Here is a 27,544-nt window from a genome sequence, read left to right on the forward strand (position 1 = left end):
CGTGTGGATCGTGGTTACACGCACGTGCCGTCAGCCCTTCGTAGCGTAACAACGGGATCTGCGGCTCATGTTTTGTTATAACACTAATTGAGAATACTTTTGAGGACTCTATCAGGAAAACTTTTGATTACCTTTTCATACTCAGTGATTACATACTTTCTTGGGATATCTGGATTATATTCATGGACTAATTCAAAAATGGATTCTATTGGAAGTAAACTTGAAGTACCTCGTAAGTAAAATCTTTCACATAGACAAGACCCGCTTGAATAAACATATTACTTTTCAGTTCTTTTCCACAATATTGAAACAGCTGGTTGAAAAATACAGGTTGGCTATACATATAATAACTTTTTTCTCAAATTTAAGAAAATTAAATATATCCACCCAAGAGCACATATCTTGATAAAAAAATCGGTATATTATTTAACTGCGAACGCTTGAAATTGCAGTTAAAATAAGATAAACCTAATTTTATTTTTCCAACTGAAGATAGGAAAAATAAAGATAAAATTAAAGATAGGAAATATTTCCCGGTATCTTTCCATAATATGTTGTCATTGTTTAAAAATCTAAATGCAAATTTTATTCTAAAATATTTAATTTTCAACTCAATATCTGCACGTTACCACTAAGCTATATTCCAGTTTATTTCTACACAGTGGTTTTTTATAATAAGTAGATAACACAGTTAAGTGTTGTTTACTGTTTCTTTTTCTGGTGACGTATAAATTATATATTCTTTCAAATTAAACTTACCCAATTATTTTAAACTTTGTTCTGTTGTATATGAGTCAAATTGCCACCATAAATGCCACAAATGAATGTTTATTCAATCAAAATGTCAGCTTGCAAGGTCGAATCATCGGGGCTCATATGGGACTAAAAAAAGTGACGTCACGGGAATGTCCTGGATCAAATAACCAAATTTAGAAATGGGAATTAAAATAAATAAATTAAACATTTATTTCCTCACACCGCAATATTTTCCTATAACAACTTTTACAGAAAATTCTTATTATCTGGTTTCGACTTCTATGTCTGACTAATCTCGATATTAGTGCTGAAAATGCCTTCTTTAATGATATTGTTCCGCTCCTTTTGTTGAGGTTAAATTCGCAAATTCGAAGGGCGTCATAATGATAGTTTTCAATCTCAATAAACACCGTGGTGATAAAGACCTTCCAAGTATGGCAACAGTGAATATTTGCATCCGGGGAATTGGGACACAAAAGTTGATTTCTCAAAAAGTGAGTAAGTTACAATATATTAATTTTGCTTGAACACTAAAAAGTAATTTTGACTTCGGAACAGTTGATATTAAGAAGATATCCTTAACAGTATTTTTTATTATTATAAGCATTTATTATATAAAGTAACTTAATTATTATGACAAAGATGCATTCAAGTCGTATTCAATCACAACAGTGATAAAAATCCCTGGAGTATCGTGGATGAGTGAAATCGAAGTCAGTAAACTTTAAATATCGAACAACTTCTAACATTCTCTCTCAGCCTTTAAACACCAACTTAATAAAGATGTCCCAGTTGTAATTGAATCAACCCAATTTTTTAAAACAGAAGGTGATAGAAAAGCTAATATTATTCTTTGTCAACTTAGAAATTTGTGTAGTAATCTTAATTCCCACCTATATGCTGACCATTTATCTGATGATACATCTTGTGTTTGTTCTTTTGAAAATGAAACTGTATCCCACTACTTTCTCGAATGCCCTTTATATGATCGATATAGACTTTCCCTGTTCACCTGCATTAGTAATTATGCAAATCATAACCACATTGATATCAATATTCTTCTTCAAGGCTGTCCTGACTGTGATGAAACTATAAACAGACAATTACTTTGTTCACCTATATATTGGTAAATCAAGACGTTTTAATCTCTATATGATTTAAATTAGCCATGACGTAAGCTTTTGAAATAAGCTTTTGAAATTTAAAGAATTTTTTTTTCTGAAAAAAAAATTATGCTATGTTCACTATATAACATTTGAATAACATTGTATATATTCTACTCTAATTATCCTCTGACAAAGATATACTTGGAGTATTTTGTTGAGCATGGTTGTTTTAATATTGTTACTTTGTTTTATTCTATATACAGCATACACATATTCTATTAAAAGTATATACATGTATATTTTCAATTATTTTCAAGAAAGTTAACAGTATTGAGAGCAATGACAAGTGTATATATATACACATGGACTGTTGGTCATTGTCTGTCAATATCTGAGTAACATGTGGTCTAATTAGTAATATAACATGTTCTTGTAATAAAATAATAGCTGTATTTATATTATGTTTGATGTGTGAATGGAGTATGCAATGGAGTTATCTCCCTTTATTTGTTGTAAAATGTCATTTCAAAACTTAAATATAATATCTATTATTGATGTAAGTTTAAACTATTACTTTTGCCACCATTGAAGAGAATTTATATAGGCTTTGCCTGTTATTTAATCCATTTGACTTGTAACATCTTTGTCAATAAAATTTGTTGAAATGAAAAAACTTCTAACATTTAAGAATGGTAATTACTTGCTAAAAAAGTATGCAATTATTGTTTAATTTCCTTTTTAGGAAGTAATTACCATACTTGAATGTTAGTAGATGTTCGATATTTAAAGTTAAAGATATCTTCTTAATTTCAACTGTTCCGAAGTCAAAAGGCATTAACAAGAGGCTAATTTCTGAACTGAGTAATTGATTGTTGTTTTATAGATAAACATATGTGCATTCAAAGAGTCTTAGTAAGAACAAATTAAATATGTACTGTTAATCCCATATATCATTCTCTACACTCAGGTGACATTTAAAAAATGCTAAGCATAGTGATGATTCTGCAATGTATCAGCTCATTTAATTTTTTTACCTATATGTCAATTTACGTTCACTTGTTTAATGACAATTTTTCACAATTTCATTGGGACCTATTTTGTTTCCAAAATTCAAATTAAGCCATATTGTTTAACACTTATTTGAATTTTTAGCATGCTATGAATAAGTTTGTGGCCTAGTTCACATCCTCAATACTACGTCTATATCTTGATTTTCGTTGTGTTGATGCATTGATAGAAGTACGTCACTATTAGAACGAATATACGTACATATACTCGGCCTACAACATCTTTCGGCCTAATTTTCACGGTAATCTAAAATGTCGTGGTCAGTGCTTTATTTAACTTCACCAGATTTGATCATCAAAATGGCAACTTTCATGTATTAAAATGTAGATTACCCTCAGATGTAATATTTCCCTCAGGTAAGCCCTCGGGAAATTTTACACCTTCATGTAAATAATATACAAATATCGACCTGTTTCCAGGTGTATATTGTGATTTATCAACTCGAGGAAGTGATATCATCCGAGGCCGAATTCATTGGAATCTTATACCAACCGTGGATGACGTCACAATGCATAGTGAAGACTTTTCTAGTGGATATCACGTGGTATCAATAATATTGACGGAAGGACGACAGACGGACAACGGACGGACAACTCGATGATTCCTAATATCTATAGCTCAAATTAGACTTCGGCTTGAGCTAAAAGGAAAAGCCGTACCTGATATGGTGAGGTAAAAGTTTATTAAGTGGTAAAAACATCTAGAGGCCATGTTGATAGATGTAATATAGTAGTGTTGGCCTGTAAAATAACGCCAATTATATCCTCCAATATAGACACCTGCCGACCACATGTGAGCAAACAATGAAACCAGAGTGTTTAAATAAGCAAACAAGAAATATTTCATCCCGCAACAAATTGATTATACACTATCAACGTCTAGGACAGGTGTAAGATGCATTACGTGCTCCTTTTTGTGTAAGAAATAGATACGAAAGCCTATTGGTGTGATTTTGAAAATGAAAATGTTTTTCTCTCGTTAAAACCTATTAACATCTCGTTAAAACAAGTAGATTATCTCATCATACCGAAATAAAAAGTGTTATCTCGTTTTAACGTGTGAATTATTTCGTTATATTTACATTTACTTGCCACTTCTACTCTGATCAAGCCAAAAAGTCTTTGAAGGTATAAATGACACCCAAATCGTGATCAGTATGACGTCACTAGTGTTGACATGGTGAATAACACAGGAACCTGGCAAGAGTTTCCAGCCAGTATATATATATATACATATAATTGATAGTATCAAGGGTATGCACTTTACAGTAGAGAAAAACGGAAATAATTTTTAATCCGTACGTTTTTTTTTAATAAACGGGCTCTATACATCTGTGATGAATATCTTACACTAAAGAGATTTTATCGTTCCAATGAGTGTTTGATGAACAATATTGGATATAAAGTTATGGTCTGATGAGCGGGGAACATGTCCTTGTCCGGTTTTAAACGTCCTCTTGCCTATAATGTGTACCTCACTTACCGAAATCACAAATACCTTTAACGGTGTTATCAACAATCTCCTTTGGAAGTGTGATGTCATTGTGTTTCCAACAGTAATTTGTACTATAGTGAAAGTTGTAGCGGTAATCTCCTTTGGACCATTCTGCTTTCGAAATTAGTATACATAAGCAAAAACATGCTGCAGTGTTATTTTTGTAAGGTGATAAGTAGTGGAGTAGTTAAGCATAAAAATCGTTCAAAGTTTAAAGAAACCATGAAACTTTGCATATGGCTTCTTTAATACATGTAGGGTTTAAGACATAAATGGGCCCCAAATGATCACGACCTCTGGCTACCGCCATATTGGTTTTCAAAATAGCCTCCAAAAACAACCTTCCACGATCCATATCCCACGTTCTATACAGCTGGACCCAAATTTTTAACGTCTACACCCATATTATTGATACCATTGCTTAATATTGTGTATAAAATTGCATCTGGCTCAATAGCGTGTATGTTGAATTTTTTTCTAGACAAATTGATAAGTAGAGATCAGACAGGTTTTATTGCAGGTAGGTATATAGGTGAAAATACTAGATTGATCTATGACATTATGGAATTTGCAGAAGATATAAATATACCTGGTATGCTTTTAATTATAGATTTTGAAAAGGCTTTTTATTCTGTTGGTTGGAAATTTATTAACAGGGTTCTCTCTTTTTTAATTTTGGTACCGATATTTGTAAATGGATAAAAGTTTTGAACTTCTTTGAAGTCAAAAGAGGCTGTCGTCAGGGTGACCCTATTGCTCCCTATATATTCATTTTATGTGTCGAAATACTTGCAATTAGAATTAGAAAGAATAAGAATATCAAAGGTATAAATTAGAGAGTATTCCAATAGTTCTTTCCCAATATGCGGATGATACTTCCCTTATTTTAGACGGTAGGAAAATATCTTTGAAGGAATCTGTGAACGGGCCTTTGCAAAAATCTCTGTTTTGAAAATAAACAAAAGCAAAACACAAGTTGTGTGGATTGGTAGTAAAAAATATAGTGATGATATATATGTCCCAGAATGGAATTTGCAATGGGGTATCACAAAATTTACAGTTTTAGGTATAGACTTTAGTGTTGATTTACAGACTAAACTATGATACAAAATTAGTTAAACTTAAATCGTTGATAAATACCTGGAACAGAAGAAATCTCACACCTGTTGACAAAATACATATCATCAAGTCTCTTCTGATATCTCAATTTAATCACCTATTCATAATATTGCCAAATCTGGATAGCCTATTTAAGAAAATGAATACAGAACTCTATAACTTTTTATGGAATGGTAAATCTGAGAAGATAAAGAGATATAACTAAGGTTTTCATGAGGGTGGACTTAAAATGATTCATTTAGAATCCTTTATTGACTCCCTGAAACTAACACAGATACGCAGGTTGTACACATTAGAGGGAAAATGAGCTTGTATTTTAAAAGGTTTGGTAATGAAAACATATTAGCGCATTGTGGTAGTGATTATATTTCAAAATGTCAACAAAACTGTAAAAACCTGTTTTGGAAAGATGTTTTCAAAAGTTGGTGTAAACTTACTTTAAAGTCTTAAAACATTAGAAAGAAAAACGATAATGTTCTTAAAGTTCTTATTTGGCATAATAAATCAATAAAATTAACAATAAAAGTCTTTTTATAAAGAATGGTTTCAGAAGTGTGTTGTAGTCCTGAATGATATGATAAAAAGTAGTGAAAATGGTGTGTTTTACAGTTTACATGAATTAAATCAGAAATTTAATATGTATACAGAGTTTTTACATATCAAGGTGTAATCAATGCCATTAAAAAAACTTTCTCATCAGATGAAATTTCCAATAGGGTTTTAAATTACCCATTTATCCCAAAAATCTTAGAAATAGTTGTTAAGCACAAAAAAGGATTTTTATAAGGTATTTTGCCAGAATACTACTGTTGATTCAGGAAGAAAAAATGGGATTTTTGGTTTTGACAATCAAAAATGGAGACAAAAATACATTATTCCTTTTATCAGTACCAGAAGCACGAAATTGCAGTGGCTTCAGTTTAGAATTAATCAGTATATTTTAACCACAAACTCATATCTGTTTAAAATAGGCCTTGTAGACACTCCTTACTGTCATCAGTGTAAAACTGAAATTGAGACTATAGTTCATACATAATGGGACAGTGAAAATGTTCAGTTTTTCCTATCAAATTTTTAATCCTAGAGATGTTTTTAATTTCATTTACGTTTAATAAGGAATCTTTCATTTTTGGACTCTCTAACTGTAAAAATTATACAGATAATGTTGTCATTTTAGTGCTAAAGCAATATATTTATAGTGCTAGATGTCTCCAAATTGGTTTATCAATGAATGCATTTAAACATCTTTTGAAGGATATGTACAGGACTGAAAAATACATTGCAACCATGACACATATTATGAAATTTGTCAATGAGTGTAGAAAATGGGAAAGTTTTTTTAGAATAATGTCACTTTTTAAACTTTTTCTCTTAATATGCTTTATTTGCTTTTAAGCATGATCTTTGTGTGGTATCTGTTCTTTTTTTCATATGATTTTATAAATCTCATTGAGCATGATGTGCCTTGTCAGTCCATTGCCACTTCTTCTTTCTCTCAGTTCTTTCTACTATTCCTCTTTTTACTTAATCTCTTCTTCTGCTTTTCTTAAAGGGTGCAACTTGCAAATTGATGTCATTAATCGTTCAATTAAACTCAAGAAAATTACTATCATATTGTATAGGGAATACCTGGTACTGTAAACCACTTTGTCTACACGGCAACTATTTTTTTTCCTGGCTCCTTTTTCAGATATGATATACAATGTAATTCAGTTGAGTGATTATATATATATGTGAAAATACGTAATAATTAATTGATATATACAATGCATATATATATATATATATATCTACTACAGAGAGAGTAAACTTTGCCTTTTCAATGAACACCTGGAGAGTGCATTATATCTAGCAGCCCGTGTAAATAACTTGGTTTACAATATTAGAGAAATTCGAAGTTTATAAATGAATATTACGATTTAGATTAAAATAATAAATATTGAATATCACATGTAAATGCTTTTTGTACCCATGTAAAATCTCTTCAAAAATAAAAAAAAAAATAAAAAAAAAATTAAAAAATATTGATGCCTTGGAACATTTTGGTAGTGTTAAACTACATGAAGAAGTACCGCCATTATGTATTTCAAGCTGGCGCCAACTTTGCGAGCTTTATCTGTATATAATACATATAATTGGCCAAACTGAATCTAGCAAATAAACACATGCAAATTATTGAGAGTATTTATACTTTTGTAGTGTTTGACACATGAATATTTTGATTTTTATTTTAGTTTCAAAATGACCGCCATTTTGAAATCCCAGATTGTCATTAAAAAAAAGATGTTTCCGTATTTCATTCTGTAATTGATCGTGAAAAAGATCAAGTCATTATTCTCAAATGTCTTCACCCATATTATTGATGTTTATTATAATTGATACTAAGGAACATTCTGGTAGTGTTAAACTTCATGTAGAAAGACAGCCATTTTGTATTCCAAGGTGGTCGCCAAATTTACTATATGTACCTATACCTTTATAAGAGCGCAGCCCTTCGTGAAGTGCGAAGTACTTCTAAGGTAACAGATACACGAAAATATAAGAACAAACACAATCTTTAAAATTCAATCCTACACACTGACAGCTTCAGTTTGCGACCGCCATTTTTTCATACATATGGGGAGGTTGTGCGTTGCTCCGGTACTGCTCTCCCCAGTAAATATATATTTAACTAATGCAATTGCATAACAGGAGTAAATAAACATTTTTTATTATTTTTTGAATAATAATAATAACATTTTGAAAATTAAAAGCTATGGAATGCAGTCAAAATATCCACCAAGGCGAAGATGAGCACAAGGAATCATGACGTCATATAACGTCAACAAATGGCGCGAAATCATAGGATTCGCATACGCTGCACTCCAGGCCTTGAATGGACACAGAGAAATCCGAATCTTTGAGTTCATTTCTTTGAGTTTATGCTAGACAATTATTACATCATATACTTTTATAGTTTAAAGGGACATGAACATAAAATAATTTGTTCTGTATGCTTAGATATGGTTTTCAGATGTTTATTGAATATTTTATTACAATGATTGGTTATCTAAAACGTCAGGAAAAAAGTGGGGAATACCTACCCCAAAAATGATAAAAATAGACCTTCATATTCTATTTTTGGAACACAAATCGAAAGCTGGTCGAAAGCGAGGTTATAATGAACAACAAACTTAATGACACGACAAGGAATATTAGTTGTCAACATTTTAAGATGATTTTCTAATTTATGATCGTTGACATATGAAGTAGAAGCCATATTAGTTAATATTCGTAATAAAACAATTTTGTATTTAGCGTTCTTGAATGATAAGTCAGAAGTCATTTGACACATTTGCATAATAGCTGATATATTTTACTTAGTAACATATCTGACACGTCTGTATTTTACACATTACATTTTACACATGTATTTTACTCAATTCTATAATTTATTTAGGTTCATGTCCCTTTAAAGTGCGTCCTTTTATTTATAAATTATGTCTTCTACATGAAAAAGAAAATAATTATAAACTAAACAAGTAGAGCTTCGCTCTTCCCATGCTGTGCATGATTCATATTAAAACATCTGGCTGCGCCCTTTAATGCCTTGCCTTCAGTCATATTATAATAATAATATAATGATTGGTTGAAGTCCCATTATGTTTTTATGAATGCTCTACAAACTAAACATCGATGATCCTTATGAATTTTTCTTTACTTAATTTTGTTCAAATACAAATATGTACAGTTTCGACAAAAATGCATATTAAAATATATATAAATAGATCACGTAATTGTGTATGTCTGAAAATAGCCTATGTGCCTGTACGTGACCGATCACAAGGTAAATCCAAGCGACACCACGGGGAGATTATTTAACAATGTTCATCCATACATCACTGGTTCTTCTTCTTTCTAAAATAAAAACACAATACTTCAGTAGACCTGTATACTCCATTCTGACGAATTTAAACACGCAATTGTACGCCAAAACTACAAAAGAGCGAAGTAATACCTCTCAGTTGCCTCTTAATCGAGCGCGTGTACCCGCTTCGCTCTTACCTGTGTAGAGTGCATTGTATGGTCTCGTGCAAAACTGTTTGTTCGCTTAACTCCATATAACTCCCAATCGCATTACCGGCTTAGGAGATTAAGATAGCGAAGGAAAGACAGATGATATTGTTGAATTAAGAACATATATGAAGCGCTATGCTAGCAGTGCAGTAAATGCAAAATAAATCCATCAAATGCACATAAAAACATGCACACGTCACCAAGGACTGGGCGAAAATAAATGGGATGGAGAACAGAAGAACAGTAAGCCTTCAAACTAAGTGCAAACAATTGAGATGATAGAGAGTATAAACACCATTGGGACCACATAGGCATAGATCTTGTCGAATTTAGAACTGGTTGACGTTGATACACATTTTATGACAAAAAGTTTGAAAGACAAAAAATATAAATATGGATTTAAAAGGCGTTATAAAGTAAATGTGTTACAAAGTGTAACAATAAATTTTCCCATTTTCTCCATTCATATTCAAATTGAAGATTTACTTTCTCATCTTTACTATTTGAAATCTTTTTTTTTAATTGTATAATGGTCTCTAATTGTGTTGATAAAGTCTTTGATGCTTAATGAACTGTGTAAACATCTCATTATGTAAATGTATTGCTTTATAATTAGGATAAATTTATTGTCCACTCTATTATTATTGAGATAATTTTCATGCAAGACTTCAAAACGAAAGGATTTTTTATTTACAAAAAATGAATTTAAGTGAGCTTGTAATAGTTTGTCAAAACTTTCAAGTAATCCTTACACTTCCTCACACTCCCATAATAGTGTGTAATAGTTTCACGCTCAGTATTACAGAGTACATAAAGAGGGGCGATAACTACTCCGATTTTAAACAAAAATGAATTTGATGCCAAAATATAATGGATTAATCTATATTGGAACCATTGTAGTTCAGTATTTTTGTAACATTAAATGAAATGTTATGTATTTTACACAGAGCTTCATAATTTATACAGTTATTTTTTTATTCCATTTTCTAGGACCAGATGGCATGATATCGGACTTGTTTAAAAAAGTTATAAAATAGTTTTGATCCTTTTCTATCTGAGAAAGAGTTGCAGATTGATAGGCATATATGGATAATGAATTTGTTTTCTCTGTAAATCATATGAAGAAATTAGTTTTTTGTTAGTTGAAACAAGACCTTGGTACTGTAAAATAATTGTGTTTACTTGGTAAATCTGAATAAATTCTTGATATGTGTAAAATAGACTTTCTTCTACACTCTTTACAATGTCGTTTATAATACACAATTTTCAATCCTCCATTGCATAATTTTGTGTGATTGTCTCCCTTTTAATATTGCGAGGTTTCCCATTCCATAAATAGTCAAATAATACTGAATTGAGTTTGCTTATACATTCATTATCTGAGTTGGGTAGATATATAAAAACCATGGTTGAATTGTGAGATAAGTAAGTATTTTATCATGTGAATTTTTCCTATTGGTATTAAAGATCTTCTTTTTCATACTTTTATCAAAGATTTTAGTCTGATAAGTTTTTGTCAAAGTGAAGTTTTGGCATTTCATAGAGATTTACACTAAAAATAATACCTAGCAATTCAAATATTTTTCCTTCCCCCACTGTAACTCAAGTTCATGTAAAAAAAAGTCTCTACTATGTTTCTTGCTACCAGTTCAAATCACTTGCGTTTTATCAACATTCATTTTAAGTCCAGAAATATTTGCAAATCTATTAAGTTCAATAGTTGATTCTTTTAGAGATTTCTCCGAACCTTCGAGTATAAGTGAAGTATCATCTGCATACTGGGATAGCAAAATAGGGCAATTTTCAACATTCACTACCATTAAATCTTTATTATTTCGCAGTTTTATAGCCAGAATTTAAGCAAAAAGAATAAACAAATATGGTGCGATTGGATCCCCCGACACGGCAGCCTCTCCCAATACATTAGAAAGAAGAGATATTTCCACCCTAATTTATAGCAGATTGAACATTACAATGTAGAGTTTTAAACCAGTTTATAATACGATTTCCGAAACCAAATAAAAGAATTACTTTATCTATAAATAGCCAAGACACAGAATCAAAGGTCTTCTCAAAATCAATTATCAAAAGCATGCCTGGTATGTCATTTTCCTCAGTGTAATGCATAATATCATATATTAATCTAGTTTTTACTCCAATATAATGCCCAGAAATAAAACTGGTTTGCCTCTTGATATTAGGTTCCCCCTTCCAAATGATCAGATTCTTCTTGAGATAGTTTGATAGATTCATATTTTGTATATTATCTTCAAGATCTGTATTTTCAGGGATACAACAGAAAGTTTTATAAAATGAGCATACTTCCTCAAAAATATCTTCTTGTTTTGCTAATACCTTGCTACTATTATTCTGAAGTTTTAGTATTATTTTCCAGGTATATTTTCTAAACTGAAAAAAATAACTAGTTGTTTTTTCCCCTTCTTCTGCCCATTTTACTCTTGATCTAACAATACTAGTTTTTATCTTATGTGATCTTATCCTCTCTCAATCATTTACTTACCATTTAATTCATCTAAATAAGTGTTTTTCTGTGCCTCAAGCTTTTGTATCTCTTTCTTTAGATTATCTTTTCTACTTTTTTTTATATGAACCATATGTTTCTAAAAATAGTTGATCATCAATAGAAAATTGAAACTCGCAATCAGAAATGTTTTCAATACCATTTAAAAGATAGACTGGTAAACAGTATTGCTTTTTCACGTCGCTAATGCAATTATTAATTAGATTTAAAAAAATCCGGGTCATACAGAAGAGAATTATTAATTTTCCAAGTTCCTTTACCCCTCATTAATTCATTTAGTGTAATAGATATATTGGGAAATGAATGATCCTATCTATATCCAGAATCTAAGCCAGACTGGTCAATAGTAGGCAGTAAACTCTTTGAAACAATAAGAACACTAAGACGTCCTTGTTTTATTGTTTTTTTTTCCTACAAGTTTATATAATATATCTAATATATATATGTGTGTGTTTATATCTAATATTTTCGTGTTGTTCTCGAAAGACATCTAGAAGACCAAAATTTTCGATCATATTACGCTTTCTATAGGGGTCGGTAACCGCGTCGGAATACTGGTAGATAGAAAAAGCATAAAAGGCTTTAAACGATTCTTGAAATACAAGTGTACTTTTTATAATTTCTATTGAATACTTTTTAACTTTTAATATCAGATTTAAAGAAAATAATTTGTATTTACGTAACAGATATGCCGTTTTTGGTCAACTGACTATACTGGAAGTAAAATAAATCAAATTGCTAAGACTCCTCCATGACACTTGCCATATCTTTGAGCTTCCGGTCTTTATTACTCGTTTTAAAGTACCAATGCGTTTTCTCATTTATCAATGCAAATTAAAACGAGAAAAGTTTTCATCTTTGTTTTCAAAATGACACTGAAATTAATTTTCAAAAATACACCAATTACGTATACATTTTATATTAATTTACAATTGACGTTCACTGTAATTGAATGTTATTTGAACGTATTTCAATGTTATTTATTTCTTTACATACAATAATACACAATTATGGCCATTCTTGATGTATCCCGACACATACATGTAATTGTTTTATTATACCGAACTAAATTAAAATAAATTTGATATCTACCTTAATATTGTTTATCTACTCCCTTCCGTCTTCACTTCCAAATGACCTCTAACACCTATTCTACTTCACGAACACGTTTCCTTATAGCATGATCCCTTGCTTTTATACTCTGTCACAATATGGACAATTGCTATTTTATTTTTTCTGGGATCTTTTCTTGGGTAGCTATGCTTTAACTGAGCTGAGTGAAAACAGAGGCCTTGGTATACATTTTAACAATTTAATAAATACAAAACATATGTAAGATTACAACTTAGGTGTGTGGGGCACCGATACACTTAAGATGTTTATCATACTGGCTTATCAGTTCGTTTGTCCGTGCACCGTCCACGTTCACGGTTCAGCGCGTCCTGCGTCAAATGTCACATCTTGAACACTTCTCAGAATTTTACCGTAGTCTACGGCGTAGACACCATCATTACTGACACACCATGACACGAAGCAGTCACTTTTTACACACGTGTGGAGACTTCCAGTTCGAAAGATGACCGAGCACTCTCAAATGTCCACTGCTCCATTACATTACTCCGCGTCCTTCTCTCCCGGCTTCCCGCGTCGCCCACAAACTCACCATACTCTTCCTGGTTTCCTTTCAGTTATTCCACAAAGGGCGGTAACTCTCCCCTACTATGCTTTATAAGGAGAACTACACAAAGTTCTTACCGCGATCACACGTATATAAAAGGAAATGTCCTTTACTAATATGATGCCCACACACAAATACATCACTTTGAATCGTCTCTATAATAGCGGTGCCCACACAACTATTATCTACAATTCTAATCAAAATTATCTATTTTGACACACGCTCTGCTTTACTTGAACGCTTCCACACTTCCCTCGCTCTCCCATTCCTCCTTCCCCTTTCCCCCCATTTTTAATCCACTTGCTCATAATTTTCCTCACCCGTTATTCCTCCCTCTCCCATTATTTCTTTACAATTTCTCTACCCCTTACCCGGTTACTCCTTAGTTTTTCCTCCCTTCTTCCTATTTCACCCGTTTGTAGTTCCCCTTATAAGCCTCCTCATTTTAAAAAAAAAATCCCTCCCACCACCTTCCCTCCTTCACCTATCCCCCCCCCCCCCAACCCACTTCTTCATAATTTTCCTTCAACTGCCCTTCCTCTTTCCTTTCTCCTTACCCTTTCTCCTACTCTTACCCTCTTCCTCTCATATTTTCCTCCCTCATTTCGCCCATCTCACCTTCTTTCCTACCCTTTCTCCTACTCTTACCTGCTTCCTCTCATATTTTCCTCCATAGTTTCGCCCATCTCACCTTCCTCCATCACCTTTTCTCTTCCTTTAACTCTCTTTCTCACAGTTTTCCTTTCTTATTTTCCCTTTCGATTTCCTTCCTTCCTACCCTTTCTCCTACTCTTACCTTCTTCCTCTCATATTTCCTCCCTCGTTTCGCCCCTCTCACTTTCCTCCATCACCCTTTCTCTTCCATTAACACTCTTTCTCACAGTTTTCCTCTTTTATTTTCCCTTTCGATTTCCTTCTTTCCTACACTTTCTCCTACTCTTACCTTCTTCCTCTCATATTTTCCTCCCTAGTTTCGCCCATCTCACCTTCCTCCATCACCCTTTCTCTTCCATTAACTCTCTTTCTCACAGTTTTCCTCTCTTATTTTCCCTTTTGATTTCCTTCCTTCCTACCCTTTCTCCTACTCTTACCTTCTTCCTCTCATATTTTCCTCCCTAGTTTCGCCCATCTCACATTCCTCCATCATCCTTTCTCTTCCATTAACTCTCTTTCTCACAGTTTTCCTCTCTTATTTTCCCTTTTGATTTCCTTCCTTCCTACCCTTTCTCCTACTCTTACCTTCTTCCTCTCATATTTTCCTCCCTCGTTTCGCCCATCTCACCTTCTTTCTTACCCTTTCTCCTACTCTTACCATTTTCCTCTCATATTTTCCTCCCTAGTTACGCCCCTCTCACCTTCCTCCATCACCTTTTCTCTTCCCTTAACTCTCTTTCTCATAGTTTTCCTCTCTTCTTTTCCCTTCCTCTTTCCTCCCTTCCTACCCTTTCTCCTACTCTTACCCTCTTCCTCTCATATTTTCCTCTCTCGTTTCGCCCATATCACCTTCTTTCCTACTCTTTCTCCTACTCTTACCATTTTCCTCTCATATTTTCCTCCCTAGTTTCGCCCATCTAACCTTCTCCATCACCATTTCTCTTCAGTTAACTCTCTTTCTCTTCGTCTCTCATTTTCCGTTTCGATTTCCTTCCTTCCTACCCTTTCTCCTACTCTTACCTTCTTCCTATCATATTTTTCCTCTCTCGTTTCCCCTTCTCTCTTTCATACTTGACCCTTTCCCCTCACTCTCGTTGCTTTGTTTATTACCTGATAAGTTTGTATCTATCTAGACAGGTGATCGATATGGACATTTTTGTACCAAGTTAAATCACCCGTCATAACCACTGGACGACTTTGGCTAGATGTCTGGTGTTATACCTACCTTAGAGATATAAAAATCCCTATACCACTGTAGGCTTACACTGTATATCGACGATGATTTACACAAGCTTGAGATAAACTTGTATGCTATGGTTTCGTAAAGCCATATTGTTATGTATGACACTAAATACATGTAGTTATGAGATAAGGGAGATAACTCCTATAGCTTTTTTATCAATACATCCTATGAAGGTCATATCATTGATTTAGGTTATAGAACTTTCTAGAATATAATCATGTATAAACAAATATGTTTGTAAACATGTTGATTTTAAGTAGAGATCTAGAATGATCTATTTCCAGAAAGTGATGTGTGTTTACTTGTTTACTGTTTTTAGTTAGATATTTCTAGAAGTAGAAGGTTCTCCAATATTCTTGAATTACGGTTTAGCTATATATACTCCAGCTGTCCAAGGCTAATCAGAACTGTAATGAGACCTGTAATAAGACATATCAAGAATTGTACAGCGCCATATAAGATTCTATTGGGAGAGCTATTGTGACTTTATCTGTGGATTATTACAACACTTTGTGTGGATTTTTTCATATTGCCTGGAACTTTACAAATCATCGGTGGACATTCAATTTCCTTGTGGATTTGTGATTATTGTTAATTTGAAACCTGGAAGGATCAAGGATTATACCAGGACATTCGCATACAGATAAGTAACACTTTAAATCATCGTACTAGTCTTGTACCACCACCAATTACTTTAGATATTGTAAACCATCTCTGTATAATATTGTATATATAATTAAATTGTGTTTTGAATTTAGCTGCTGGTTTCTCCTTTCTGTTATTCGTTCATGTAACAGGAATTGGGGGCTCGTCCGGGATCGATATTCAATTTGTGAAATCTAACTTTGAAAAATTAATTAAGAAATTTTCAAAATTTGTGTACAAACTTTGAGTTTACATTTGAAACCAACAGCTAGATAAATATGACTACTATGCAGGTAGAACAGTTTGTTAAAGCGCCATCCCTGGAAGTTCTTTTGCAAGTTGGTAAGAAGGATTTACTGTTATTGGGTAAACATTTAGGCCTTACTATCAAAACTAATTTGAGGAAAGCTGAAATTAGGAATGTAATTATAAGATATTTTGTTGACAATGGCAAATTTGACTCTAGTGCATTAGATAGTATAGAGGAAACAGTCACTTCAGAAATCCAAATTAGACAAATGGAACTTGAACATGAAATGAAAATGAAACAAATAGAGAATGAAATGAAAATGAAACAAATAGAGAAAGAAATGAGAGAAAGAGAAATAGAAAAGGAGTTAAGAGAAAAAGAAATAGACAAAGAAAGAGAGTTAAGAGAAAAAGAAATGGAAAGAAAATTAAAAGAAAAAGAGATCGAGAGAGATCAGATGTTAGAACTAGAGAAGCAGAAAATTCAAGCTGAAACAGAACTTAGAATTAAAGAATTAGAGCTAGCTTCTCAAGACGGTTCAAGTAATCCAACTTTTAGGGGTTTACACGGAAACAGAGGTTTTGATGTCAGTAGAAATATTAGGTTAGTTCCTCCTTTTCAAGAGAAAGAAGTTGACAAGTATTTTCTACATTTTGAGAAAATAGCTGATAGTATGAAATGGCCTGAAGATAAGCTTACAATGCTTCTTCAGAGTGTCTTGATTGGTAAAGCTAGAGACATTTATTCTTCTTTATCTGTTGATGATATTTCAAATTACCAAGTAGTCAAGAAAGCTATTTTGAAAGCTTATGAGTTAGTTCCTGAGGCTTACCGCCAGAAATTTCGAAACTCGAGAAAGAGAGATGAACAAACTCATGTAGAATTTGCCAGAGAAAAGGAACAATTATTTAATAGGTGGTGTGATTCTAAAGAAATTGATGAGGATTTCGGTAAATTGAGGCAATTATTGTTGATAGAGGAGTTTAAACGTTGTGTCCACTCAAACATAAAAACTCATTTAGATGAGAGAAAAGTTGAAACACTTAGTGAAGCAGCTACAATGGCTGATGATTACGCTCTCACCCACAAAGGCTCATTTGTTAAAAACAGTTCTCAAGACAAAAACAGTACCACAGGTACTAGTAAATTTGGTCAGCCTAGGAACCCAACCTTTAGTGGCCCTTCTAACGACAAACCTAAATTAGGTGATAAGACTAAGTCTGATTCTAAAACAGATCATAGGGCAGGTGTGGGGTCTCCTTCTGGTCCTGTTTGTAATTACTGCAAGAAAGTAGGGCATACTATGTCTGAATGTTATTCTCTCCAGCGTAAGGAGCAAAGGCGTAAACAGTCAGTTCCTTCTGTGTTAGCTATGTCAAAGCCTAGTCAGAAACTTAGTGATATTGTGGAAGATTCTAAAGTGTCTGTTAAGATTAAGAGCTCAGAGTCTGATAGTGTCTTGGAGAAGTACTCTCCCTTCATTTCTGAAGGTTTTGTTTCACTTACTAGTGATATTACCAACTTGAAACCTGTGAAGATTTTGCGAGATACTGGGGCTTCTCATTCTTTGATATTAGATGGCGTAGTGCCTTTGTCTGAGGAGACCTCGTGTGGTAGTAGTGTTTTGCTTCAAGGTGTAGAGTTAGGTTTTGTTAATGTGCCTCTCCATTGTGTTTATTTAAAGTCAGACTTGGTTACTGGGCCTGTCACCATTGGTGTTAGACCGGAACTTCCCATAGAGGGCGTGTCGCTCATTTTAGGCAATGACTTGGCTGGAGAGAAAGTTAGGGTAGATCCCTTAGTGTCCAGTATTCCAGATAAAACAGATGATGCTGAGACTATTCAACAGGAATTTCCTGGTATTTTCCCTTCTTGTGCTGTAACTCGTTCAATGAGTAAGAAGGTTTCTGATGTTGCAGTAGTTGAGGATCATTATAGTCCAGGGTTAGGTGACACTTTCTTGGCTCATGATATAGAGGATGTCGGGAGCAAGTGTGATCTTTTGAGCAATCCTGTAGACTTTGATAGTGATAGAGTTGTTCCTAACAAGGGTACTTCTTTGTCTGACATGATGAGTAAATCATCCTTGTCTAGAGAGGAGCTTATAGTAGAACAGGAGAAAGATCCTGAAATCTCCTTATTGTGTAATCGGGCTTTGAGTGAGGAAGAGGCTGAGAAAGTCCCGGTTTGTTACTTCCGTCAGTCAGGTGGGTTGATGCGCAAGTGGCGCCCCCCTGATGTGTCTCCCGAGGAAGACTGGAAGGTTGTCAATCAAATAGTTGTCCCACCGAGGTATAGGCAAGATATTCTAAGTTTGTCTCATGATGTACCTATGGCAGGGCATTTAGGTGTGACCAAGACTTATAACAGGATCTTAGATTACTTCTTTTGGCCCAAGTTGAAACGGGATGTGGCTGATTTTTGTAGGTCTTGTCATACTTGTCAGGTGGTAGGGAAACCTAATCAGAAAATCCCTGTTGCACCTTTGCACCCCATTCCAGCATTTGAGGAACCATTTAGTAGAGTCATTATAGACTGTGTAGGTCCTCTACCCAAAACTAAGTCTGGGAATGAGTATCTTTTAACTATTATGTGTGCTTCCACACGCTTTCCTGAAGCCATTCCACTCAGGAATATTAAAGCCCCTAACATAGTCAAGGCTTTGGTTAAATTCTTTACATTGGTTGGTCTTCCAAAAGCTGTCCAATCGGACCAAGGTTCGAATTTCATGTCTGGTATTTTTCAACAAGTCATGTACCAGCTCCAGATCAAGCAGTATAAGTCTAGTGCTTATCATCCAGAGTCTCAGGGTGCGTTAGAACGTTTTCATCAGACATTGAAGAATATGATGAGATCTTATTGTTTTGAAAACAAAAGAGATTGGGACGAAGGCATACACATGTTGTTGTTTGGCGTTAGAGAATCTGTACAAGAATCTCTTGGTTTCAGTCCATTTGAACTTGTGTTTGGACATACTGTACGTGGTCCTTTGAAAATTTTGAAAGACAAAATTTTGGACGAAGATTCTAAAGTGAATCTCTTAGAGTATGTGTCTAACTTTAAGCAAAGGTTGACAAGGGCATGTGAACTGGCAAAAGAAAATTTGGCCGTTACTCAAACCAAAATGAAAACATGGTATGATAAAGATGCCCGTGCAAGAAGTTTTGATCCAGGTGACAAAATTTTGGCTCTATTACCAATACCGGGTCAGCCTTTGCAAGCTAGATATTTTGGACCTTATGTTGTTGAGAAAAAGGTCGATGATGTTAACTACATTGTACAAACTCCAGGGAGGCGCAAGAAAACTCAATTATGTCATGTTAATATGCTTAAGAAATATGTAGATAGAGAAGAGAGCAAGACCTCTCAACCTATTGCTACTTTGGCCTCTGTACCATCACAAAGTGAAAGTACAGCTGATATTTGTAAATTAGACTTAGATGGTGGTGTACAAGATGTAGGTTTAGACTGTGGTGTTAAGTTACGGAATTCAGATGTGCTCGCGAACTTGGACAAGAAACTGTGTCATCTATCAGAAAAGGAACGCAATGAACTGAAAGATTTGATACTTGAGTTTAATCATTTGTTTCCGGATACACCAGGCAAAACAGATGCTATCTATCATGACGTGGATGTAGGCGATGCGCCACCTGTCAAGCAACATCCTTACCGTGTCAATCCTTTGAAAGAAGAACACTTAAAGAAAGAAATTCAATACATGTTGGACAATGATATTATTGAACCAAGCAAAAGTGAATGGAGCTCTCCATGTGTTCTGGTACCAAAGCCAGATAAGACATACCGGTTCTGTACTGACTTCAGAAAAGTAAACTCTGTCAGTAAAACAGACTCTTATCCAATTCCAAGGATTGACTCATGTATTGACAAAGTTGGCAAAGCCAAGTACGTAAGCAAGTTTGACCTGTTGAAAGGATATTGGCAGGTGCCATTAACAGAAAGAGCTAAAGAAGTGTCGGCATTTGTAACCTCGCAAGGTTTGTACCAGTACAAAGTTATGCCATTTGGTATGAAGAATGCCCCGGCAACATTTCAACGTCTTCTTAACAGCGTGATATCAGACCTGGAAGGCTGCGATGGATACATTGATGACGTCATCAACTACCACGACACGTGGGAAGACCATCTACGCGGGATTCGTGAATTCTTCGAAAGACTCACTACCATGAAATTGACTGTAAACTTATTGAAATGTGAATTTTGTCATGCAACTGTTGAATTTTTAGGCCATGTTGTAGGACAGGGGCAGGTTAAACCTGTTCAGGCCAAAGTAGAATCAATTATAGATTTTCCATCTCCTGGAAGCAAGAGAGAGCTGATAAGATTTCTTGGTATGGCTGGATACTACAGAAAATTTTGTCAAAATTTCTCTGTTATAGCAGCTCCACTTACTGCTTTGTTAAAGAAAAATGTCAAATTTGTTTGGTCAGACGAATGTAAGTCTGCATTTGAGAAATTGAAAGCCATACTATCAAACTCACCAGTTCTGACTGCTCCAGATTTTAATAAACAGTTTAAACTGTTTGTTGACGCCAGCGATGTAGGTGTTGGTGCTGTTTTGATGCAAGAAGGTACTGAACAAATTGACCATCCAATTTGTTATTTCTCGAAAAAGTTTGACAAACACCAGAGAAATTATTCCACCATTGAGAAAGAATGTTTAGCATTGATTTTGGCCTTAAACCAATTTGATGTGTATCTATGCACTACAGTTGTGCCTGTGTTGGTCTTCACCGACCACAACCCTTTGACATTCATTGGGAAAATGAAAAACAAAAATCAAAGAATTCTCAGGTGGAGTTTGACTTTGCAAGAGTACAATCTTGACATCAAACATATCAAAGGGAAAGACAATATTCTAGCAGATGCTTTATCAAGGATTTAAATATGACTTAATATTTGAAAAAAGTTTCCTTTTCAAGAAAACTTTCTTTTCTTTAAGGAGGGGTGTGTTATGTATGACACTAAATACATGTAGTTATGAGATAAGGGAGATAACTCCTATAGCTTTTTTTATCAATACATCCTATGAAGGTCATATCATTGATTTAGGTTATAGAACTTTCTAGAATATAATCATGTATAAACAAATATGTTTGTAAACATGTTGATTTTAAGTAGAGATCTAGAATGATCTATTTCCAGAAAGTGATGTGTGTTTACTTGTTTACTGTTTTTAGTTAGATATTTCTAGAAGTAGAAGGTTCTCCAATATTCTTGAATTAGGGTTTAGCTATATATACTCCAGCTGTCCAAGGCTAATCAGAACTGTAATGAGACCTGTAATAAGACATATCAAGAATTGTACAGCGCCATATAAGATTCTATTGGGAGAGCTATTGTGACTTTATCTGTGGATTATTACAACACTTTGTGTGGATTTTTTCATATTGCCTGGAACTTTACAAATCATCGGTGGACATTCAATTTCCTTGTGGATTTGTGATTATTGTTAATTTGAAACCTGGAAGGATCAAGGATTATACCAGGACATTCGCATACAGATAAGTAACACTTTAAATCATCGTACTAGTCTTGTACCACCACCAATTACTTTAGATATTGTAAACCATCTCTGTATAATATTGTATATATAATTAAATTGTGTTTTGAATTTAGCTGCTGGTTTCTCCTTTCTGTTATTCGTTCATGTAACAATATCTTTAAGATTTCTATGTATCTTAAAAACCGTATTACTGAATAAGTATTATAACCCTTACCAGTAACACCACAATGGTTAATACTGTTAGTATTAACGAAGGGGAGATATTTTACTGAATATTAAGCTCTTTAGAAAAATGTCTCAAGACAGCGAATATTCCGTATCCAGTATCTACAATAATATGTGCCCTTATCAAATTTATATGTGATATTATTGATTTGAACTTTGAATATAAATAATGTCGGTATGTCCATATAGAAAGTGGTGTCACAAACAGTTGCTAGGTACAAAGTGTATATTAACTATAACCTTTTTATAGTAACTATATCTAATGATGCATATACTTTTTGGTACTGAATGTTTTTATAACACATCGTGACAAAAAATAGCACATACCTTACTTCGTTTACAAAGGCTGCTAGTTCAAATCTGAACAATAGCCGAATGTTCTGTCAAGGCCTCCGAATACTATGAATTACTAAATACTTAATATGGTCATATAATTATTGTCATCTTTCTTTGTTATATATATATAACCAAAATACGTGGTCACACATAACCCGCTGTCATCAAACTATCATTGAAACGGCAAAGGACATAATTCCAATCTTGCGTTTAAGCCAAAATATGCAACAACTTGTCAAAAACTTTGAAACTCTCCAAAGTAGGCGACAGCCGCCAAATTTGAGAAGGATACTTACAAGTGCACGATTAAATGATTCAGAGGGATGCACCTATTCGTTGACGAAATGTGGAGACACACGCGATGGGACTTGCAATAACATCTACGAACGGACCAATATATCTTAAAGACTGGGAAAAAAGTACCGCCTAATAATAATTTAACCTTATCTACGTGATTGTATTTCTGAGTGAGAGAATGCGAGTTCAATAGCAGCAAATCCCACTCAGTGCACACCTTGACACATGTGGTAAAGGCTATTTTTTCTATTTTACATGATGGGAGATGATAGCGTTACAAACAGACTCTACAAAGAAAATATGTTTGTAAAATTATTTAAACCATTATTAAATGGTAATGAATATGTTCATTATAGATTAGTAATAATAACATTTTAATGATAAGATACCTGTACCTATACTTAAGAACAATAACGTTACCTACCCTGCGGGTATTGTCTATTATGACTGCAACATTTACTATGACGTCACCTTGTATCTAAGCTAAAGTAAAACAATCGCCTGAAGATGGCCTGAAAGGCCTGAAAACGTTAGCGGAAAGGATTGCCGTGTTAATATATATGTTATATTATATTTGGAAACAAATTGAAATGAACATCGTCGAAGACAGATAACACGGTGTCAATATTTGAACAGGTTACTATCCACCAAATCCTATCTGGGGTGCGTGTGTTGGTTGTGATAATCAGTATGAATCACGGGTCAGCCCAGGACCAGCCCAGTTTGACTTTAAACACAGGTGAGAGAAGACGTATCAAGGTGGGTAGTCACGATGTATATCTCCTTTCAGAAATAGCATTGGAAATAGATGATATCCCTTGTTTCCTGGTGAATAACAATTATTTTTCATCAAGTAGGGTAGAAACTTGATATTTTTTTATTCGCACATGCGAAAAATATCAAACTTTCCGCCCCACTTGATGCAATATATATACATTTTCAAAAACAAGAAATGTTGTATTTATTTTATTTTTACGTCTCTATTCTAGGTTTAATCTATGTCAACTGATTCATTTTAATGAACCGCATTCTCCAGATTATTACTAATTTAGTTCTATACATGGGGCACAGATTTCGAGGGAAAATAACATCAGATAATCTAATGCAACATATGTATGCCCCAACAATTAAAACTGAAACATTAATACGAAAGATGCACGTAATATCAAATTTTTGTTTTGAAGTTAAAAATATCCCTGCCAATATTTCACTGTACATATTGCGTTCCGATTGGTCATTATTGAGTGAAAATATCACAAATGATAAACCTCATATTGTGTGCTATTATAAACAATAGATTTTTTTCTGGGCAAAGGTAAAAGGTGAAAGGCGAAAATAGTTTTTTATTGTTTGAATATGACCCTGTGATGTAATTGCATGTATAATATAGGCCAATTACGTTTCTCAGATAAAAAAAAGCTTATTGCATAACTTATGGCCTAAAATCAGATTTATTACATACCTTATGGCATAAAGTTACAATACCAAGCAAATGTAACATTCCCATTGTAAAGTTATATTCACCATGAATGTTCATTTCGTTGTTTTACCGTGTGATGTTGTGAGGTCAACTGCTGCACGGTGATTAGGGCGACGCTAGAAAACATAACACGACCCAATTTATAATTTAACATTTATTTTATCTATTGGAAATTCTCTATTTTATCTATTGGAAATTCTCCACAGTGTAATAATAGATGTAGTATTAACGGTAAACTAACACATTTTAGACTTCAAAACTATCAAACTCTTTTTATAGTTACATTCAAAATTATCAAATGCCATTTTTTAGTATAGGTATGTACTTTTACACAAGTCACTTTGACATATTTTCTCTAGTTTTGACCTATTTTCTGAATTGAAATTAAAAAAAGTGACATACAAACTATACTTTTTATACAGAAACTATTAAAAAGTAATATTCTTGTGGGAAATTAAAGAGTGGAAACTTCATTTTTTCATACTTGAATTTTGACCTCTGATATTGATGTGAGCCCAGAAAAAATATGACGTTTTGACTAGCTCTTAATAAACACCAGACCTAGACTAGAGTTATCTTCCTGCAAAATAGTTTTCTTATTGTAAGTAACTGTTAAATGGCTCAAATTGATATCCCCTTCTATCTTTTTTTTCATGACCAATCTTACCAACTCTAATCTGATAAAAGTATAATAAAAGTAAAATGTAAATGAAACTATGAACTACGGTGCCCTATTTTCTTTTCATATTTTTAGGATGGCAGTACAGCAGGTCATCACGGCACAGCCAACTGCCAAGCTTCTTGGTACAGTTCACGGTCATCGTGACTGGTCGTCTGGCATTTGTGGATGCTTTAACGACTGTGGATCATGTAAGATTTCTTTGTCTACCAAAACCGATAATGTCAAAAAAAAGAAAACATTCTAAATAGAACACAGCCATTGACGAACAATTAAAAACGAATACAAATGTATATAAAGCGAATATAACCTATCAATGTAAACGGAAATATACAAATATGATAACAAGAACTAATTGAGGTATGTGTTTGTATTTATCCATTTGCAATGTGTCTGAACCAATATGCTTGTTTTGTCCAGGTTTGATGACCTGTTTGTGCCTGCCGTGTATGGAGTGTAGGAATGCCTCACGACTTGGAGAGTTCTGCTGTCTACCATACTGTTGTCCGGGGGCCAACATTGCCATGAGAGCGAGGCTAAGGACCCTGGGAGGCATACAGGTAAATCAATTCAAATAGAGCCAAATAGTGTGATAACTGTACACCGAACCTGCAATATCATTCGAATTTTTCTTTTTCTATTCGTAATACCGCGGTTGCGTTAGGTTTATTAGAATAATTACACAAATTTTCTAAGCATTACGTAATGACGGTAAATTTCCGAGTCATTCACGAGCTTCATAAACATTTATTCCTTAATTACATCTTGACATATAAATTGAAGTCAATGTCATTACTTGAGTGACTACAGCAGACTACCGCAATATAAAAAAATGGCAATTTAGATTTCTTAAAGATTTGTCCGTCCTTTCTAGGGGAGTATTTGTAAGGATGCATGTGCCCTGGTCTGTTGTCCTATGTGTGCTGTGTGTCAAATGTCACGGGAACTGGATAATATGGGCTTGTAGACAGTCATTACAGCACAGACCTGAACCTCCACCCTAGGATGTCAGATGTGCCACAGGAACTGGATAATATGGGCTTGTAGACAGTCATTACAGCAAATACATTCACCTTCATCCTATCAGATGTGCCATGCTGTTCCCTCAGTGCTTGGGAAAACTCTATGTGTTATTACCTGTACAATTTTTTTTAATTTGTTCTTATTAATGCTTCACCATAAACAGTACTGATTTATTGGGTTAAGAGTGCTGGTGCTCTGACACGCTCTGCTCTCTCAAACATGCCAATGTATAACAAATGTAACAGTCTGTGCGGAATTCACCATAAGCAAATCTGAATTATTGAGTTAAAAAATGCTCTGATACGCTCTGTTCTATCAAATGTTCTGTGCTGAATTCAAGACATGTAAGCAGATATTTATTTTGCTTTTTAAAAAGTTTGATATTTTGACTATATTTAAAGTTCTGTGATATTAATTTCCAATGCGTAATGTATTCTTGCATCTAAGTGTCATAACCTATGTCTACTGTCTTTCTTAACTTTTATTGCTTTGATGTTAGCGGAAATTAACCGATGCAAGTTGTTCTGACTCGATTAAAACCTGGTATACAGTGTGTATACCCCTGATCAGTTCTTTGTCTTTCTATTTAATTTACACAAAGCTATGCAATTGACGGATCGCCAGATTGATGTTAACCACGCCCACACCAGCGACGGTTGCCAAGTGGAAAGGCTCGTCATCTATAATGTAAACAAACATGGCGGACAAGTGCGCTTCGATTGACATACCCGGCGACATTCTTACTTGTTATTTACTTTTAGACGTAGATATTAAGCGAAAACCGAACTGTGGAATATTTTGAGGAATTAAACAAAAATAATCAGGTACAAATCAGAAGTGAAATTCATGGTAAATAAGCCAGTTGAAGTCACAAGATGATCCCTTCTAAATGATCTTTGGTAGTCAACGAAAATTGGCTTTCGTCTAAAATAAAGACGATATTTAAAAGGTTAATTGCGTCTATATTCGTTTATAGGGTTTTAACAATTGACCAGTTTATAGCCAAAAAAATAATGCTCATTGTTCAGCTGTCAGTTACTCAACATATTCGATAGCGAGATCGCAGAGCACTCTGTTATGTAAGACTTTTACTAGGTAGTCCGCTCTGAAATTTTGTGATATTGACAGTATGCCTATACAGTAAATAGTGGAACCATTGGATCACAGTACGTCTCAAGAATACGATTAATCTATACAGTATATATTTACATTTAAATGACTGACAAGTTAAAATATCCAATGTGGAAATATTAAATAATGTTTAAAATGTAGTCTGATATTCTTAGTCTTCCTTTGTTGTATTAAAATTCTAAATATTTGGAAAGGTTTCTTACCTCTAATGATAGTGTCGTCTATTTTCCATTTTATT

General features: G+C 33.9%; 1 protein-coding gene across 1 annotated transcript; it reads left to right on the forward strand.

Moving 5' to 3' along the window:
• Positions 1-183: 183 nt before the first annotated feature.
• Positions 184-26,744, forward strand: LOC138308055 (placenta-specific gene 8 protein-like). Its single transcript, XM_069249009.1, has 5 exons — positions 184-232; positions 23,630-23,732; positions 25,228-25,343; positions 25,573-25,712; positions 26,027-26,744. Exons 1-5 carry the CDS (start codon positions 199-201, stop codon positions 26,117-26,119), a joined length of 486 nt encoding a protein of 161 aa, XP_069105110.1. The 5' UTR covers positions 184-198; the 3' UTR covers positions 26,120-26,744.
• The last annotated feature ends 800 nt before the right edge of the window (positions 26,745-27,544 follow it).

Source organism: Argopecten irradians, chromosome 1 (genome assembly GCF_041381155.1).
Source record: "Argopecten irradians isolate NY chromosome 1, Ai_NY, whole genome shotgun sequence".
Taxonomy (NCBI): Eukaryota; Metazoa; Mollusca; class Bivalvia; order Pectinida; family Pectinidae; genus Argopecten; species Argopecten irradians.